This window comes from Vicugna pacos, chromosome 6, assembly GCF_048564905.1.
Source record: "Vicugna pacos chromosome 6, VicPac4, whole genome shotgun sequence".
NCBI classification, from domain to species: Eukaryota; Metazoa; Chordata; class Mammalia; order Artiodactyla; family Camelidae; genus Vicugna; species Vicugna pacos.
Genome location: NC_132992.1, coordinates 83,813,518 through 83,833,486, shown reverse-complemented (window position 1 = coordinate 83,833,486; position 19,969 = coordinate 83,813,518). Strand labels below are relative to the sequence as shown.

Below are 19,969 nucleotides of genomic sequence, written 5' to 3'. Positions count from 1 at the left end.
CTGGCTGCTCTGGCCCAGAGCCGCGTGGGGGTTCATACTGGCGGCGGCAGGCCTGGCGCCTGGGTGTGGGAGGAACCGGGGCAGGGACTTCCCTCTGCCTGAGCTATGACCCTCAGGACACAGGAAACCCCGCACGCTGCCCTTCTGTCATCTGCCCTGTGTTCTGATCTCTATCTGTACTCAGCTTCCCTCTCCCGTGTCTTTCCTTTCTGGCTTCTTTGGAATCCCCTTTCATCTCGCCTTCAGGCCCCTGCCCAGCCCCGCCCCCCGCTGCTAGGTCACCTGCTGGGCTCTGGACACTTCCCTGCCCTGAAGTCAGGCTCTTACTGCTGTCCCGAGGCCGATCTCATTCAGACAGCTGACTGCATCCCGCCACCCCGTCAGCCTCTCTAGGGTCCTTGTTCAGTCTAGGCTGTGTTTCTGTTGGGGAAAGGCAGTCTTCAGTGAACTTTTGAAGCTCTGACTTACTTCTTCCTTCCTGCTCATCTGTAAGTGTACTGAGCTCAAGGTTGTTCTGAGTCTCAGGTGTAGACGTCCTTTCACAGATGAATAGAGCTAGATACATGCCATTTTTTCTTTCCCGCTAGTTTATTGGTTCTCTACCTAGAGAATTTTTCTCCTGTTGCCATTTTTTGGCTTCCTTCGCCTTATCAAGAATTCTCTGAGGTTGTATGGCTCTTGCTTGGCCAGGCTGCCCCCTCACACTGGCTGATGTGACGCTTCCTCTCCTCTTGACCTCAGGTTCCAGTGTCTCCTGGCTGGGAGCTAGCGAAAGCCCCAGGCACACGTAGGTGCCCACAAAATACAAGTGAACTGAGGCTGGAGAGGCCAGAGCAAGCTAGCAGGTTGGTGGCAGAAAGAGCCTGGACTAGGACAGGAGACCTGGCTTCCGATTCAAGTCAAGAAAATTGCACTCGTCAGGGGCAGGGTAGCTGGGCACAAGGCTGGGCTGTTCCTCCGTCCCCTGCAGCCCAGTGGCCTTGGCCAAGCTGTTCCCTCCCCTGCTCAGGGCTGCGGATTGGACTCACCCAGCAGGGCTCTCCCAGGGCACCCATGCTGTGCTCGACACTTGGAATTTTCTTCAGGCTCCTGTGTCTTTTCCATCTGGGCCTTCAAGTTTACTGTTTTTTTTTTTTAATTAAGTTTTTTTTTCAGGTTTGATTTTTAAAACTTTTTTCTTGTAAAATATAAATATAAAATTTACCATTATAACCATTTTTTAGTATACGGTTCAGTGGTTTTAAGTGTATTTGCATTTGTATCAGCACATCCATCTCCAGAACCTTTTCATCATCCCAGACTGAAGCCCTGTACCCAGTAAACACTCTCCTCCCTCTCCCCCTTCAGTTTGCTTCTCAGCCAGCGGTCCTTACTTCTCGGGACACAAGGAGGACACAGTGGGATCTCCTAGGTGAAGCCTTTTCTATGCATTCAGGCCTGCCCGGGCCCCCACCCTGGTGGGGAGCCCCTGTGGTGGATGCTTCTTTTCACAGCTCTTTTTCTCTTTTCTTAGTCTGCTTTGATTTCTTTCTCTATTTCCAAATATAATTCTGATGTCTTGCATCAGTGCCACTCCCTTGGGCTACTCTTAAAACTTTTTTGCTCCCTTTGGTCTCTCTGCCCATTCTGCCGTCCTCTCCAGTGCTGCCTCTTGTCCCTGCTCCCTTTCGGGGAAAGCCTGGAAGCCGACTCCCTTGGTGAAACAGTGGCTTCACCCTGCTCTGGCTGGTCACTTATATGTTGCACACTCAGCTCAGCCAGAGATTACAAAAGAGTACAGCTTCATGGTAGGCTTCTGTGGGCTCAAAAATCCGGCCTCGTGTAGCCAGGGATCTAAGGAGGAGGCCCGGGAGAGGATGATAAATGCTTCCTTATTTGGAAGGCTGGGCCACCTTCTCTTTGCTGGCTGATGAGTTGGGGTGGGAGGAGGGCAGAGGATGAGGCCAGTGGGTGTGGACTGCCTGACAGAGAGGAAGGACTGTTAGAACTTGCAGCCTCTGGGAGGGGACCCGGGGTCAGCACCGAAACAAGCTGGAATGTCTCAGTGGGAAGAGTCCGAACCTGGAAAGAAAGCAAGTCCTGGTTTTTGCACCAGTTTAGAAAGCCTCTCTCCTCGGGTCATTTGGTGTACAGTTTTGTGCACCCCCAGTGCTTTGTGACCCACCAGGTTGTCTGGGGGGGGCCTCCTTTCCTGAGACTGGTGCTCATGGGTTTTGTCCATAACGCATGCCTTCCATTCTTGGCCCAGCCCAGCCCAAGGCCTGAGGGGAGCCTGTTTTATAGCAGCTTTATTGAAATACAATTCACATGCCATATAATTCATCCACTTCACAATCCAGTGGTTTTTAGTGTATTCACAGAGTTGTGCCACTGTTACGTCTATTTTCGAACATTTTCATCACCCTGGAAATAAACCCATAACCATCAGTAGTCAGTCACCTCCTGTTCCGCCATCCTCCCAGCCCGAGGCTGCTCCAGGCTGTTTTCTGCCTCAGTAGACTTGACCAATCTGGCCGTTTCACACAGATGGAAACACACAATATGCAGCCTGTGTGACTGGCTTTTTCACTTGCATAATGTTTTTGCAATTCACCTGTGTTGTCACAGGGGCCATCGGTACTTCATTCCTGGTCGTGGCTGAGTAAGATTCCGTGGTAGGGCTGGACTACATTTTGCTAACCCCTCTCATCGGTTGATGGTCACGTGGGCTGGTTCCACTTTGGAGCTGTTGTGAACAATACCGCCAAGAACACCTGTGTGCACACTGTGGGGTGGAGAGCCACAGGGCCCCGCAGGAGCACCACACAGAATATCACAGGAAAATGGTTTTCTCTCTCCTTTTCCTTCTAGTCAGAATTCCTACAAGAGTCCAATCTGATCATGGCCAAGTTGCATTATGTGGAAGGAGACTATGAAGAAGCTCTCAACATTTACTCCCGGGTGGGCCTCGAGGACTGGCCGCTGACAGGCGTCCCCCCTTACAGGTTGCGGATGGCTGCGGATGCCTACGCCACCAAAGGTGAGGTCCTCGTCTTCTCTCCCTGGGGGACTTGCCCCGGGTCACACTGTTTGGAGCCGCAGAGCCTCCCTGGAGCCCACGGTTTGACCCCTGTGCCCTTGGCTGACGGTTAGCTAGGGCATCTCCCAGCGAGACTGGTGGGGTCGGCCCCGCCACATACACTGGATAGTTTTAAGCCCAGTGACACGGTGTTTCCTTAGGGCTGCAGCTCCTCACTTGTCTCTGAAAGAAAAACATTTCAGTAAAGTTTCCCTGTGGTTAATGTGTAGCTTAAGCAGGGACCTTCCTTGGTAATTAAGATGCTTCACAGCATATATAGGAATTCTTATCATATGGCCAGTTGGCCATGTGGCTGATGACTTTTTTCTTCATTATTGTCACCTCTGGGTTACTTAAGGCTGAGTGGTCACTGTGACAGCCAGTCACACAGTGCCCACCTGGATGCCCTGAGACTCAGGGGATAGAAGAGGTAAATATTGCCCTGGTTGCCAATTTATAATCTAATGTGAGGAAGTGCAGTCCCATGGGAATAAAAATGACAGAAAGGCAGGACACACACATTATTTGACCTTTCCAAGTTGGCATTTCCTCATCTGTGAAATGGGTGTAATCACATCCACTTCACAGAGTTGTGAGGATCAAGTTACATAATGTATGTAAAGCAAAATGATATTTTAAAATGTTGGCCTCAAACAAAATAGCAAATGGAAAAGGCCAGGCATGCGTTACAGCTTTTCAGATGCCGGAAACCTCACCGTAGGCCAGCAGGGCCAGGAAGGCTTCCTGGAGGAGAAGGGACACTTTGAACTGGACTCATAAAGGCCTGGGTAAGAAGGAAACCATCTGAAGCAGCTCCTTTCCTTCGTGCCACCCACTATCCAAACCACTCGCTGTGGCTGACTGTGGCCGCACAGACCCTGGGCCCCGGGCGGGCTGATCCTCTGGGACAGCAGTGAGCTGTCCACTTGTGTGCAGCCAGCCGTCTGCCTTGGTTGTCCTGTGCAATGCTGAACAAAGACCCAGCAGGAGGCAGGCCTAGGAGCTTTGTGACAGGGGTGGCGTATTCACCCAGTTCCCTGGGGAATTGCACTTGAGTACTGCCAGTTTCCTCTAATTAATCTTCTCAGTGTCCCTGTGAGCTGGGAAAAGACGCTGTCACTCTCGGCAGGGCACCTGGCGGTTTAATGGGCACAGTCCTTTGAGGCTGTCTCGGATTCTGAGAGTGCCGGGCCTGGGGGTGTGTTGGGGTCTGGGCCACACGGCTGCCTTCTTCTCTCTCTGATGTTCACTCAGCACCTCACTTGCCTTAGGCCTATGGGAGCTGTATGTGTGTGTGTGTGTGTGATTTGCTGCAAAAAGAGCAAGACTTCACCTGGCAATTCCAGTCATCTGATCAACTTGGGGCGTGTGGACTGTAGCCAAGAGTTAGTTTGCCTGTTGGGGGGCGGGGACGGCTCTAAGGCCTGCTTAGCACCACGAGCTCAGGTCTTGATTTGGGCTCTGAGACAGCCTGGTGGGACAGACTGTCTGCAGGTGGCACCTGCCAGCTTGGTCTCGTGGCTGCCATGCAAAGGTGGCCAGGAGGACAGGAGCCCTGAGTCCCGCCCTGGGTAGTATCTGGCTGATTAGCAGTGAGCCCAGCCACAGGGCTGAGGCACGTGGCTCCTGGGACATGCTGGCTGGCTCATGGGAGACCCAGTCCTGGTTAGTTTCTGACTTCTGTAGGCACAGGGAGTCACACACATCCAGAGAGTAGGACAGGTCATTTCTGCCTGGAGGAAGTGGCCTACATCCCGGGAGGACCCAGGCCCTGAGAGCCAGGCGAGAGGCAGTGTGGACTGATGGTTATGGGCACCAACCCGGAACCACCTGCCTGGGTCCAACTCGCACTCTGTCACGTGCTGGCTCTGTGACCTTGTGCAAGTTTTTAACGTCTCTGTACCTCAGTTTCTCCACCTGTCAGGCTCTCATTGCACTGTCATGAGGATTCCATGAGGTGGTATATGTGAAATGCTTACCACAGTGTCTGGCACAGAACGAACATGACGTCCACGTTAGCTTACAGGATAAGGGGGGTGGGGGGACCACAAGAAGTGACTTATAATAACAGAGAAATCATCCCTCTAATTCATGGAGATGCCCAAACACAGGCCAGTTCTCTGAGGAGCTCAAGAGGCTCCTGGTCCTGACTGTGCAGGGATGTTCTTGGTGTTTCTTGCTTCACTGAGGTTCTTGAGAATTTTTAAGAGGAGGTTATGACGAGGATGTGATGGATGTTAGCGCACAGAGAACTCCTGAGCCAGAAGCTGTGAGCCACTAGCCTGCGGGCACCCAAGGCAGGTGTAGTCAGCTGGCTCAGTGTTTCCAAGGTTGCTAACATTTCCAAATTGGGACCATCCAGTTACGAATTTGGCTTTCCATCTTCTGTGGAAAGAAGGGAAGAGCTGTCCCCTCAGTCCCCCAGAGCAAGACCCAGCTGGGGCCGAGTGCAGGTGCCCCTTGGCTGGGCCCCCAGCAGCCCCTCCCCTCCCTGTGCCACCTGCAGGCTGCTGTAGGCCGTGGAACTGACCTACACACTTCCACATGTCACCTCAACTTTTCCGTGGTCCCCTGAGGTCTGACTTGACCAGGGCTCTCAGCCGGAGCTTTAGGTCAGTGAACCCCCACATCTGCACTTCGGCCGTGGCTGGGAGCACTCTCCCCTGCCAGGCAGTGTTAGCCTCGGGTTGCTGGGAATCAGAAGCCAACATCATTCAGTTATGAGAACCTCCTGTGGGCCAACACCATGTTAGGGTTTTATTGTCTTTTAAACCTCCAGACCCCTATTGACTGACAGAAGGGGGACTCAGTCTGAAGAGCATTCAGCTCCAAAGCCCTCGTTCTGAATCACTCTGCTCTGTTGGCCTCTGCTTCAGATGCACTCGGGCTAGGTAAGGTTTCCGCAGGTAGAAGACACTCAGGTCACTAGAGAACACCCTAGACTTGTATGCACACCCCTCCTCTCAGCCCCATCTCACTTGTTCCTCCCCCTTAACTCTTGACCTTGCCCAAGTTCCTTCCTGTAAGTTCTGGCGCTCAAGCTCACGTGTCCTGTCTTCCCTGAAGCCCTCTGGGACTCTCCAGCTCAGAGTCCGTCATATTTGAAATTCTCATACGCAGTAGGTTAGAATTGCGTGAAAATCATATTAGAATTAGTTGTACTGTAATCAGACACCCTGCCATTCTGTGAGTTCCACTCCAGGAAGAACTCTTTGTTTTGTTTGTCTGCCATCCTCAGAACTCAGCACAGTGTCTTAGCACAGAGCATCATAATTGATGCTCAATTATTGATTAAAATTTATAGAATTTCCCCTGCTCAAATATCTATCAAGATGCCCATCGTGTAATTCAGGTGTTTCTGGGTGCCTTTGCTCCCAGCCTCTCATGGTCAGATGCATTTTCTCTGCCTTTAGGTAACATACTGAGTGTATGTTGGTAATTCAGACTCACTCCCTGCCAATTATGGTGAATACCTGTAACAACGTGCCAACTTTACACCCTAACAGAGCCCAACATGGATCTCTTTCCCGAAGGTTATACATTTCATTTCATTTCCATCATCAAGGAGCCTCTAAGTGGATCTCAACTCCCCTCCATCCCCCCAGCTCCTCCTATCTCTTAAACCTAAGTAGAGAAACAGAGAATGAGAATAGAAAAAACGGAGAAATCCTTTAGCTTCTGGTAGAACTGGGTTAATCAAGTGAGTAGAGATCTTTGCTCTGGGTACATATTGAGATATCAAGTGAAATCTCCAGGACACTGAGTGTCCACAGACGTCCTTTTCCCAAGTGGGGAAACTTGGGAACAGTGAACACATGGCCAGTGCCTATTTTGGGACTTAGATCTACTGGACATTGGGTAGCTTTCTGCAGCTAGGGCAGTGGGAGCTGTAAGTGCCTTGCCTTCCTAGGGATGCCCTTTATAAATAGCCTTGGTATGTACCTGTTGCAGTAAAGGGACCACGAAGGCATTGGCTCCAATGTGAGGGAAGACCTGTGTTGGTCCTGAGATAGTCCAGCTGGTCAAGGCGGGGGGGCAGCTGTGTTCTCCGAGGGTGCTGTTCCTCCCCCATCCGCTAGGGCGCAGTCCTCATCTGTGTGATTGACAAATGAAGCTGGCTGGCTGGCGTGTTGCAGTTCATGGAAAGGGAAGAAGAGAGAGGTATCTAAGGTGAGCAGAAGGAACACACATCAGCTCTGCTGACATGCATTGGTGAGAAGCTGCTACAGGACCATAGCCACCAGGCACTTGGGAAAAGGAAGAGATGGGGGGACACACAAGCCTCTTTTGGACGTGTCCATCAGAGCTTGGTCTCTGAACCAGGTGGGACCTGTTGGAGGGTGCAGGGAGAGAGAAGTAGGCTGCACTCGGGTGAATAAAAGGGGACACGTAGGACCTGAGGCTTGGGATTGGTGCCCAAGAGGAGGGAAATTATGAACCTGGAAGCAACAGTGTGGTATTCAACTTCCTTTCCAGGTGGCGTGGTACCAAAGCAGAAAAAGACTGATTCCAAAATATAGATGGGGCCTTCGCAACCATCTGTCATATGTGCCAGAGTGGGTAAGGGACTTGCCCGACATCACACAATCAACTGCAGGCAGGGCCAGGATGGGGGGACGTTTCTTGGTAGGAAGCGTCCCTGTCAAGCTGCGTGACACCTGTGCCCAGGTGGAGAAGGCGGCACAGTGTTGGGGAGCTGCATGGAGCCCCCTCCATTTTCCTTATTCCTCCTTTGTTCCTGGGTTTGAAACTCCTCCTCTGACACCTTGGTTCAGAGCATGGGGTTTGGAGCCAGGCTGCCCAGGTTTGGTCTCTAGCTCTGCCACTTACTAGCTCTAGGATCTTGCGCAGAGTACTTTCGCCTCACTGGGGCTCCATCTTTTCATCTGTAAAATGGAGATAATAATACTATCTACATTAGAGAGGTTGTTGAGTGAGTGAACATGTGTAAGAGCACTTAGCACAGTGCCTGGCAGATCAACAAAGGTTAGCTGTTTTTATTTTTAGGTATCCCTTGGGTTTGACCCCAAATGGGTAGATCTCTCCAGAAGCCCCCAGTAATGTCCAGTTATGGGGAGGGGGAGAGATACACAAAGCCCTGTCTGCTTTGTCTGTCAGAGGGTTTGGCATTCAAGAGGTGGGAGATCCAGCAGCGATTTGAGGCCTGGAGTGCTGCTTTGGGAGGAAAAGTTGTTGATGGTGTGGAGGATGGGGAGTCCCCAGCGGCCAGGGGCAGGTGGAGTGGGTACCCTAAAGGAACTGCTGCAGGGCAGGGCCAGAGACAGACTTCACTGCGCACTTCTCCAGTCTTGCCCAGGGCTGGCCTGAAGGCTGGAGGTCTTTAGAGTTGGACCTACCTTAACGGTTTTATCACGAAAGGCTGTTCACATTGGGATGGGTCTGTTGATTCAAGTAGTGTTCCTTTAAGAGGCAGGAGTAATTCACACAGTCCTCAGGCAGGTGTCTTCATAAGGAACTTGGTTAGTACATTGGCTGATAGGAGAGGAGCCAGCAGAGGAGGAGAAAGCATCTCTGGAGGGCTCCAGGGAAGGGTCTTGTCTCTTCTGACCGGCCCTCCCTTTTCGGTCAGAGGCCAGGGGTGATCCCTTAAGGCCTCCCCTTCCCTTAAGGCCTCCCCTTCCCTTAAGGCCTTCTTGTGGGCCTCTCACGCTCGGCAGAAGTGCAGTTGTGATGAGAGCAACCGTGGGGAAGTGGTAACTGACTTATGTAACGGCCTCCCCTTGCAGAGGTTACATCCCTCCTCGTGTGACATCGGCCCCGTCCCTTTCATTGTACTGCCTGCTGTGTGCTGTAAGTGTCCCGTCTCCGGGCGCAGTGTTGAGAGGGAACGAAGACGCCTGCTTCTAGGGTGGGCAGCACTGAGAGGCTAGGGCGCTCTCGGGGGAGGCTTTTACAAGTGCTGCTGTTCCTCCGAAGCTTCTAAGCCATAGTCTTCAAATACAGAACCCATCTCCAAAAAGGTTTGGCTCTCAGCCTTGCTCTCCCCAGCTTGAAAACCAGTGTCTTCTCAGACCCTTTGACCTCAGCTTGGCATGATCAGCCGTTCGGCCAGAAGACGAAGGCTTAGAACATTCACTGACAAAATGTTTGGGAAAGTGGCCCCTGGGAGTTGCTCACTGTCTCCCATGGGCCTCCTCCCAGGGCAGAATTCAGATCCGTCAGCACAGGGGACGTGGTTCATTGTTGAGGGGCTTCGTCAGGTGTCGCTCGAGGGTCTGTCCACCACACTTTGCTCAGTCCTGGGCAGCTGGGTGGTATCGAAAAATGAAACACATTGAATTGGAAATTCTTCAGACGGTGGGTGGTTATGACTTGGGTGTTGTCATACTCCCAACAGGCTGTCACATGTTGAGACCGGAGGAAGCATATAGCTTCAGTCAGGGGTACCCCCCCCCCCCCCGCTATCTGGAAATCTTTCTAGCGGCCGCACCCTGAGGTGGGCAGCTCCTGCTGGATTAGTACTGAGTGAGCCCTCCTCGAGGGAGGCAGGCATGATGCTTGCAGGGTGACTGGTTGCACCTCCTCCGGAGAACAAGCCTGTGCTGTGGGGATTATCTTTCCCTGCAGAGAGGGTGAAAGCTTGAATTTCAGAGGTGAGGTGGGATTCAAATCAAGGCCCGAGGCCGCCATGCTGTATCTGCTTTATTGAGCTGCCTTTCTGTTGGAGCGTAACCTCGCCTTTGGAGCGGACATGTTGTCACTGAAACTCTCATGTCGGATTACCTGCTAACCCCTGATTTGATTCTGTGATTCTTAAGTAATTTAGTAAGTCTCACTTTTCTTGTCTGCAAAGTGGAGATAATAATACTCTGACAAGAGTACCAAGAAGAATAAATAAGACAAAAATAGGAAATGCTTTGAGAAATAGAAATCCGAGGTCAGCAGGTGGGGGATTAATGTAGTCCGAGCTCAGGTACTCCTGAGGTTGGGAACAGTGGTGGCTGGGATGGTCCCAGCCCTCCTCACCTTCTAGCATGCTCCTTTGCTTGGGCAGCCGGTAATGCTTCTAGCTGTCCTCGGCTGACCTCTTGCCTCTTCCTGAATAATTTTACTTTGTTCTTCTTAATACAGACAAAATACATTGGGCATTATATAAAAACCAGAAATACAGACCAGTTAAAAGAACATAAAAGTAACCATCGCCCCATCCACCCAGAGCCAAATTCCATTAACATTATAGTGCGTTACCTTCCAGATCATCTTATCAAGTGTGTGATTTTGTTTTAGAAAAATGAGTTTATATCACATATACTGCTTTGTGACCTGCTGACACTTTCCCTGACAACAGCTATATTTCTGCAGCATTTCAGCAGCTGTACAGTGTTTCATGATATGGATAAGCTATACTATATTTAACTAAAAAGCCTCTATTTTTGGACATGTAGGTCGTTTTCAGCTTTTCACTGTTACATGTAAGGCTGTGACGAACGTTCTCTCAGCATGGTCTTTGTGCTTGTTCTAAATTAATGATTTCCCTAGGAGAGGTTTCCAGAAGTGGAGATTCTGGGTCAAAAGACAAGTATTTCTGGACTGTCCTGCAAAACCACTATAACTGCGTGCTTTCCTGCCTGCAGTGTGTGGGACCAGCCGCCTCTCATTCTGACCTCTGATCTGAAAGTGAACATTTATTCTGAACTTGTATGTTGAGTATAGGCTATCTGGAAAATAAAGTAAAAGATACAGCAGAAAGTAAAATCAGTCACCCTACTGCCACTTGAGTTAGTCAACAACTTTTAAAGACATTTTAAAAATATATATAGATACATAGAAAAAATCTGTATCTATCTATATTTCTTTAACTATATAAAAGTATATGTAAAGATATATATTTTTATACACAGTGAGGATTTTGCTATATGTACTATTTTACTTTTTTCACTACATGTATATATGTGTGTGTGTGTGTACAATTATTTTTCCAAGTCATTAAATATCTTTGGACAGCTTTTAAGGATTTACACAGCCCTGTGCCCTATGGATATTTTTGAAACAGTTGCCTGTGGAACATTTATTGCTTCAGTTTTTCATACTACAAAGATGCTCGATAGCTTTTTGAAAAACAACTTTACTGAGATATAATTTACTCCCGTAAAATAGTGTACAATCCAGTGGTTTTTAATATGTTCAGAGTTGTGCAACCATTACCACAGTCAACTTTAGAACATTTCCAGCACCCCTCTAAAAAACAGGTACTTATTAACAGTCACTTCCCACTGTCTGATTACCCACCCCCCTCCCCTAACCCCAGCCTTAGTTGGCCAGTAGTCTGCTTTTTCTCTGTACACTTGCCTATTCTAAACATTTTAGGTAGATGGTATGTCATAATATGTGAGGTTTGGTGTCTGGCTTCTTCCACTTGGCATGCTGTTTTCAGGGTTCTCACATGTTGCGGCACATATCATTCCTTTTTATGGCTGAATAATATTCCATTGCATGAAGGTACCACATTTTGCACATTTTGTTAATCTGTGCATCAGTTGATGGACATAAGGTTGTTCCATTGGTTGTTACCAATAGTGCTGCTATGAACATTTTTGTACAACATTTGGAGTGGAGTGTTTTCATTTCTCTTGGGCATATTCTTAGGAGTGCAATCACTGGGTCATCTGATAACTCCATGTTTAACGTTTTGAGGAACTGCAAACTGTTTTCCAGAGTGGCTGTACTGCTATGAAAGGTTCCAGTTTCTCCACATCCTTGTTAACACTTTATTATCTTTTCTTTTGATTACAGACATCCTAGTATGTGTGAAGTGGTATCTCATTGTGGTTCTTAATTTGTTTCCCTAATGACGAATGATGTTGAACAACTGTTCATGTGCTTATTGGCCATTTGTGTATCCTTTTTGGAAAAGCTTGTGCCCATTTTAAAATTGGATAGTTTGTCTTTTTATTACTGAGTTGTAATAGTTCTTAATATATTCTAGATATAAGTCCCTTTACAGATATGTGGTTTTAAAATATTTTTTCCCATTCTATAGGTTGTCTTTCCACTTTCTTGATGGTATCCTTTGAAATGCAAAAGCTTTAAATTTTGATTAATTTTAGCTTACCTATTTTTTTCTTTTGTCTCTTTTGTGCTTTCGGTGTTATAGTTAAGAAACCATTGCCTAATCATGGTCACAAAATTTTTTTAAAAAAATTTAAAAGAGTTTTATAGTTTTAACTCTTACATTTAGGTCTATGATCTACTTTGAGTTAATTTTTGATACAGTGTGGGGTAGGGGTCCAACTTCATTCTTCTGTCTGTGGATATCCAGTTATTTCAGCACCATTTGTTGAAAGACTATTTTCCCCTCTTGAATAACTTTGATGTCTTTGTTGAACTCAACTGAATGTGAATGTACGGGTTTATTTATGGACTCTCAAGTCTATTATGTTGGTCTATGTGTCTGTCCTTATGCCAGTACCACCCTGTCTTTATTTCTGTAGCTTTGGAGGAAGTTTTAAGATTGGGAAGTGTGAGTCTTCCAACTTTGTTTTTCTTTCCAAGATTATTTTGGCTTTTCTGGATCCCTTACATTTCCATATAAGTTTTAGGATCAAATAGTCAATTACTGCAAAAAAAAAAGCTTGCTTGGAATTTGATAAGAATTATGTTGAATTTGATAAGGATCATGTTGAATCTGTAGATCAATTTCGGGAGTGCTGCCATCTTAACAATAGTAAGTCTTCCAGTCCATGAACACGGGATGTCTAATTCCTTTCAAAACTGTTTTGTAATTTTCAGTGTACAAGTCTTACATTCCTTTTGTTAAATTAATCCCAAGTTTTATTCTTTTGGATGCTATCATAAGTGGAATTGTTTTTTAATTTAATTTTCAGAATGTTCATTGCTAGTGTGTAGAAAACAAACTACTTTTGTATATTGATCTTTTATCCTACCACCTTTATTAAATCTAATAATTATTTGTGGATTCTCTAGGGCTTTCTACAATAAGATCATGTCACCTGTAAATAGGATAGTTTCACTTCTTACTTTCCAATATGAATGCCGTTTATTTCTTTTTGTTGCCTGATTGCATTGGCTAGAACCTCTGGTACAATGTTGACTAGACGTGACTAGAGCAGAGGTGTTTGTCTTAGGGGGAAAGCTCTCAGTCTTTGAGCAGTAAGTACTATGCCAGCTGTGAGTGTTCCATAAATGGCCTTTATCAGGTTGAAGTTCTTCTCTATTTCTAGTCTGTTGAGTGTTTTTTATCATAAAAGGGTGTTAGATTTTGTCAAGTGCCTTTTCTACTGAATAATTGTGTAATCTTTGTGACTTATTCTTCTAGTAGGGTGTATTATATTGATTGATTTTCACATGTTAAGCTAGCCTTGCATTCTTGGAATAAACCCCACTTGGTCATGGTACATAATCCTTTGTATGTTTCTGGGCTTGGCACACTCATATTTTGTTGAGGGTTTTTACATCTGTATGCATAATGGTGTAGTTTTCTTGTGATATCTTTGTCTGGTTTTGGTATCAGGTTAATACTGGTGTCCTAGAGTGATTTGTGACGTGTTACCTCCTCTTTTATCTTTTGGAAGAGTTTGTGAAGGATTGGTGTCAATTCTTCATTAAATATTTGTTAGAATTCACCAGGAAGCCATCTGAGCCTGGGTTTTTCTTTGTAGGAAGTTTTTTGATTACTGTTTTAGTCTGTTGATACTCTGCTATTTTAATAGATTTTAATAGCCTCGACTTGGTCCCCTCTTTCTTCTACACTTCTTTTTTCATTGGAGCCCTGGGCCTTTTGATCATGGCAAAGAGTCCTGGTCAGAGAGGAATTATCTTTAGCCAGTTCCCATTTGCGGGGTGGATGACTCTGAAGAGCAGTCTCTGTTTTATTCCACAATAATCCCTTGAGTAGCAGCTCACTCCATGTTATAACGTAAACTCAGTACACGTCCCAGTCAAGGGAAGCAGCACTTCCTATATTTGCAATTGACTGGCAAGATCTGCCTGGTGGATAAGTCCTATTTTTTCCTGCTAGGAAACTGCCAGCCACTGCCAGGTTTTAAGCAGGAGGAAGAATGGCTTAATTAAGTTCATAAGCAAGAAAGATCCTTCTGGCACAGAGTGGAGAATAGATTAGAAGGAATTAAAGATTATGGGGAAGGAGAGTGGCTGGAGAGGTGAGCTGGCTTTGGCTTCTGCGTTTCAGGGGGCCTGACTTTTGCAGGATATTTCAAGCTGCTGAAATTAGTTGGTTTCTGCCTGGGCTCAGCCAGCAGCACACTGGCAGGAAATTAGAGGGCAAGAGGAGGGAGAAGCCAGATATTTCTCTCTCTGTGTCCCTCAGGCAGCACCTCTGACAGCAGCTGTGTCTCTTCAGTTGCTCCAGCTGTGGGCAGACAAACCCTCCCTCTGTGGTTTCAGCTCCCACTGGGTTCTGTCCCCAGCTTCTTCTAACTCCACCTCCTCTCTCTGTCTTTTCCAGCCCTAGTGATGTTAGTGGCCTGCTGTTACAGAATTCGGGGGTGCCAGACCATCCTGTCTGGCTTCTCATCTGTTTCATCCCTTATGTAGATAATCCCATACGTCACATCTCCTTTAACTGAAAGAACTGGAGTGACTCCTTTGTCCTAGCTGCATCCTGACAGATACTGCAAAAGCCTGGGTTGCAGGAGGCCATTGAGATGGTATGTGTTTTGCGGAACTGCTGTGGGAAGGTGGTTGAGGGAGGCATCAAGACGACTGTGAGGCTTTTCGCTTAGCTCACTGGGCAGGTGATGCTGCTGTTGAATCAGGTAAGGTTTACAGGAGGAGGAGCCACTTTTCCTTAGAAGCTGGGAAGAAGGCACTGGGTTGGAGTTGAACATGGTGATACCATCGAGACCACAAGGGGGCGCTGTACAGGGAACAGTTCCAATTCCTGAGCTGCTGCTCAGCATTAGGGTCAGGGCTGCTAGGCTGTATTGATTTGTTGGTCAGGATTCAGCGTTGGACTGTGTGTAGATTTGGTTACAACCCAGGAGGGCTGAATCTTGCTATGAGGACCACAGAGAGTGAGGAAGGCAAGAGGCCCAGCATATAACGGGGAGTTCTCCCTGTTGGCTGGGTGCCTGCCAGGCTCTGGAGGGATGCAGGGAGGCAGGATGCAGATGACAGAGAGCTTCCGCCCGGGGTTTACAGGACCTAAAACTCATCAGCATTTGCACATCTGTGGCAGATTTATATTCTTAAGTAAGTTAAAATGTGAAGGCAGTAAGCAGTGTGAGGCTTAATGAACTGTGGGAAAATCCATGCTGGGGTGGTCAGGAGTGGACCGCCTTCCCCGCCGTCATGATCTTTTCCCTTATCGTTGAAGCTGGGGCTCCTGCTGAGTTCTGCGAACCACGACAAGTCCCGGCATGGGGGTACATTCTTCCAGACTCTGCAGCCTCTGTCCCGATCTGGCCAGGCTGGGCCCATGGCCCGCTCTGACCCACCCACGCCCTGTTCCAGGCGGCCTGCCGGCCCACCCAGCTCGCCCCTGCCAGGCCTCTTCCCTCATCTGCTTGTCTTCTCCCTCCGGCTCGGAGTACTCTCCTATTCCCTGTGAGGAGTCCACCCGTGGGGACACCTGGGTGACAGCCTCTCCCTCTGCTATCCACTTCAGCCTCTCCTTCCTCTGATTGCACCTCTGTTGATAGTTAGAACCATCCAGTTTGGCATGCCGTTTTTGTTTAATTATTTCACATCTGCCACTTGCCTCCCCCAGACTAGACTGCATCGTTAATTAATTAATTAAATCAGCGAATATGTGCGTGCCTGCTCCGGGGGGTGCGGAGGCTGTGCCACACCTAAGCTTTTGCTGCAGATCCCAGGTTTGCACCGGGTCGGTGCTCGCCATACAGGAGTACTTGTGATGCAATGGTCCGTTAAATGTTTTTCCCTGGCATCCAGGACCACACCATCAAAGACAGACTCTACCTGAGTAACACAAGTTGCTTAAGCAAAAGTGCAGTGTTCTTAGCATATTCTGAAACACTCGTCATTTTAAAGGAAAACAAATTCTGGTTTGGGTGTGATATGAAACAAATCATCTTGTCTCTAACTCCTCTTCTGCCCACACTTGCCTTCAGGTTGGATCATCCCAAATTGTGGACTGTCTTTCAGGTTGTTTGGCTGTGAAGAGCCCGTCTCCCAGGGCTCATTTTCTTTGAGAGCCAGGGACTCTTTGGGCCTCCTTCATGTGGTTTTTCTCCCTTGCCTTGTGTGCTAGCCACTCTGTTTCTCACTCTTAGGACTTGGGTCCTTCTTTCTAGGATCTCCTTGGGGCCTAGACTCATACAAAGCTGGCCAGGTTATAAAAGACCACCTGGTCCAGACTCCCATTTAGTATTTTAAAGCCAGGACTCCCGACTCCTCGTACAGTGCTTGTTCTGCCCCCACCGTCACTTGGCTTCCATCATTTCCAAACCACGTCTGGTGTTCATTTTCTTCCCCCAAATGTTCCTGATGCCTTGGGAATGAAAAAACCATCCATATTTGGAAAGCTCAGAGCTCCCTGGGGGCGGGAGCAGAGCACAGACTGTTCTGTGGAGAGGGAGGGTGTCAGAGCCCGCACTGCCGCCCTCCCCCAGGCACCTTGGGGCTGGTGCAGAGGAGCAGGCAGCCGTGCTGGGCCCTGGCTGAGCCTCCCTGCACAGTCCCTTGACCCATGAGGCAGAGACCTGTGACCGCCCTGCGGGAGACACTACAGCCTCGCAAGACGGGGAGAGGAACTCAGGTTTGTTAAGTTCCTACTATTTGCCAGGTTCTGGAATAACAGTAGTAAATTAATAATAGTAATTACAACATTAAAAAAAAAACCTGCTAAACGGCCTCTAAGCACTTGCCCCTTAACGTCCTTAGTCCTCACACGGGTAGAGAGAGTCCTCAGTTAAGAGGAGGAGTAAAGGGTGGACCCTGACTTTCAGCCCCCATTTATTTTTTATTCTTTCCTGTCAGGTGCTTGCTTTGTAGATTGGGGGTGGTGTAACCTTTGTGTAAGAACTCCCAGGTTCAGAGACTGCGAATGCCACACTGAAAGAGGCTAAGTCTACCCTGGGGCTCTGTGAGGTGCCTTGGTTTGCATTCAGCGGCACCCAGAGCTGGTTGGACGTTGCAGGAGGTCTTGGAAAACATCCTTTTCCCTGGACAACGTAAATAACAGTCAGGCTTCTTACTGAAACAGGGTTCTTTAGTATTCTGGGCACGTTAAACAACAGGAATTCCACATTAGATCTCTGAGCGGATCACATGCTAAAAGCTCAGTCTTACACCAACGTGAGGTGGGGGGTGAGGGGACTTGCAGGCAGCGAGCACCAATCGAGGTCTTCCCGCAGTGCCGGTCGCCGCCGCCAGAGGGCGCGGGCGGCGCGTCCTTGCTGCGGAGCTCGCGCATGCGCGGAGCCTTCCCAGTGGCCTCGGCCCTGAAATTTGGATCATTCGGAGGTTCCACTCGAGGTCAAGGATCGGAGAAGAAGCGTGAACTTGCCAGCCATCTTTATTAACCTTGGATCACTGAGCTTCCTAAGAGACTCCTGGGCCGTTTCTTGAAAGCTGTGCCTTGTGGAGGCGATTACACACAAGCCCACAGGTTCTTATTAGGCTGGAACCGAACCTCTGCTGATGTGCGCGTTTACTGTTCTGTGGCCACGGCGTTAACAGAGACTCCCACTGGAGCTGACAGCCTTCAGGGCATTGAACAGTCAGTGCACGGATCGCTTGAAAAGAGAAAGGAGTTACAAGTATGAGTTCTGGTAGTGGAGGTTTAGCAGAAGTTGATGTACCTCCTTTTTCACATGAACTGAAAAATAAATCCCTGGTCATAAGAACTGTAGAAGCCCAAGGAGGATTTTCCTAAAATACTTCTTAGTAGATTACTGTCAAGTCTTGAAGTGACAGAACCTAATCCTGGCCTTTATGAATTGGATAGTTGGCTAATGACCATGACCTTCTAGGTATCCTGGAGCCTGAGGACAGCCTGGACAGGATGCTTCCTCCCTGCAGGAAAATTCTTCAGTCTGTTGGAGGCTGTGTCTCAGCTACCATGGACCTTTGCTTATAGTGAGCACATTGCAGCAGGGCTCAGGGTTGTCTCTGCCAGTACCTGCTGTGTGACCTGGGGCAAATCATGAACCCTCTCTGAGTTTAAATTTCCTTATCTGCAGAATGAGGAGAGGAGAGAAGAGAAGGGATCCAGTTTTTTCCTTTAGAAGCTGCTTGTCTTTTTTCTTTGAAGCCCTGAGATCCCTTCAGGGGCAGTGAATAAAGGTAGCTTGACAGAAAACTATCCGTGAGTGGAGAGAATGAGGTGGCAGAGGTGGGGCCAGGGGAGACCTTGCAGTGCTTCTGCCCATGTGCAAAATCCAGAAGATGTGGGAGAGGGGTGTGACTGGGAGGAGCTGAGAGGCCCGTGGCCTGCTGGGGATCTGCTGTGTAAGCCTCCTGGAGCTGTTGACCTCGGACTTGGTGATCTCTCGGGTCTCTTCCCATCTAGATTTAGTGATTCCGCAAACGGCGGGTGGCTTGATGCCCTGTTACATGTAGCCACTCATCTCAGGTTGCTAGTCAGAGCTTCCTGTTTATATTTAGATGGTGTAAGAAGAGTAAGAGCCCTTTTACTGCTGCTGACCCATATTCATATTTAATGTTGGTTGTGTTGTCAGGCTTCTCATTGGTTCTTTTTTTGCAAGTAAGCAGAGACTCAAAGAGCCCCAAGAAAGTTTGGGGGCTGGAGCCTTAGGTGAAGGTCCACCGAGGTGCTTGTTCCCAGCTCTTCCCTGACACCCCGTCTGTCTGAGTCACTGTACTGTTTACATTGTTTTGGGAATGTCTTTCTCCTGCATTCCCTAGAGCCGGGCCTTCTCGAGGGAGAAGACCGTGTCCTGCTCTGGGAAGCCCAGCCGTGGTGCTCAGGGAGAATTCGTGGAGAAGGGAGAGGCACAGCACATCTGTGCACTGGCTGCTGTCATTCCTTGCTGTAGTCAGGGCATCCAGCGGCTGCGCTTAGCACGGCAGGAATCCCGTAATTCTTAGAAAAGAGGCTTGAACCAAAACCAAAGTTTACACAGCATCATGTATTCTCAAGGTTGAGGGCTGTGCTGAAACGTCAGCTGTGCTTAATGCAGTGGTGGGATTAGTGGGGAGTGGTGGGGATGTAGATGATTGCTATTTTCTTCTCAGTGCTTTTCTGTATCTGTACAGATAATTCTGAAAAAAAATGAGGAGGGTTGTCATCCCCCCAGGAAAGACGCTTGTTGATAATCGTAGTTACTGTCTATCAAGTACTTCCTTTCCTGTAGCTGGACTGCGGGCCAAGCCTCACGATAATCAGTTGGAGCAAGTGCTGTTGTTTTCATTTGCTTCATGAGGCAACAGAGGCCCTGAGATACTGAGGAAGCTGCTCAAAGCTGCAGAGCTAGGAAGTGGAGAAGCACGGGTTTGATTCTTCCAGGTCTGTCTACTCATGTATTTTCGTGTATTTTCCATATCTGTGTATTTTTTTCACTTCTTAATATTCTACCCAGCAGATTGGTTATTGTAGCACAGAGATTAAAAATAATATAACAAAACATAGGATTACCACCTGACCTACTAATTCCATTCTAGGTATATACCCAAGAGAATTGAAAGCATACATCCATACAAAAACCATCCAGTACATGAACGTTCATAGCGGCATGATACGTAATAGTCAAAAAGTGTAAACAACCCAAATGCTCATCAACTGATGAACAGATAGATAAAGTGTGTTAGATCCATACAATGGGATATTGTTCAGCAATAAAAAGAAGTGGAGTATTTGGAACTAGAGAAGGAGATTATGCAGTATTGTGAATGTAGTAAATGTCGCTGATTTGTTCACTGTAAAGTGGTTAATTTTATGTCATGTGAATTTCTTCTCAATTTAAAAAAAAGGTCTGCAGTACCGAT

The 19,969-nt window shown here is 48.0% G+C and overlaps 1 protein-coding gene across 2 annotated transcripts in view; it reads left to right on the top strand.

Moving 5' to 3' along the window:
• TTC7B (tetratricopeptide repeat domain 7B) overlaps positions 1-19,969 on the top strand; it is a 222,342-nt gene that overhangs the window by 19,411 nt on the left and 182,962 nt on the right. For both annotated transcript variants that reach the window (XM_072963592.1, XM_072963591.1), the window contains exon 3: positions 2,851-3,019. In XM_072963592.1, coding sequence (XP_072819693.1) covers positions 2,851-3,019 — 169 coding nt within the window. The remainder of the gene's footprint in view (positions 1-2,850; positions 3,020-19,969) is intronic.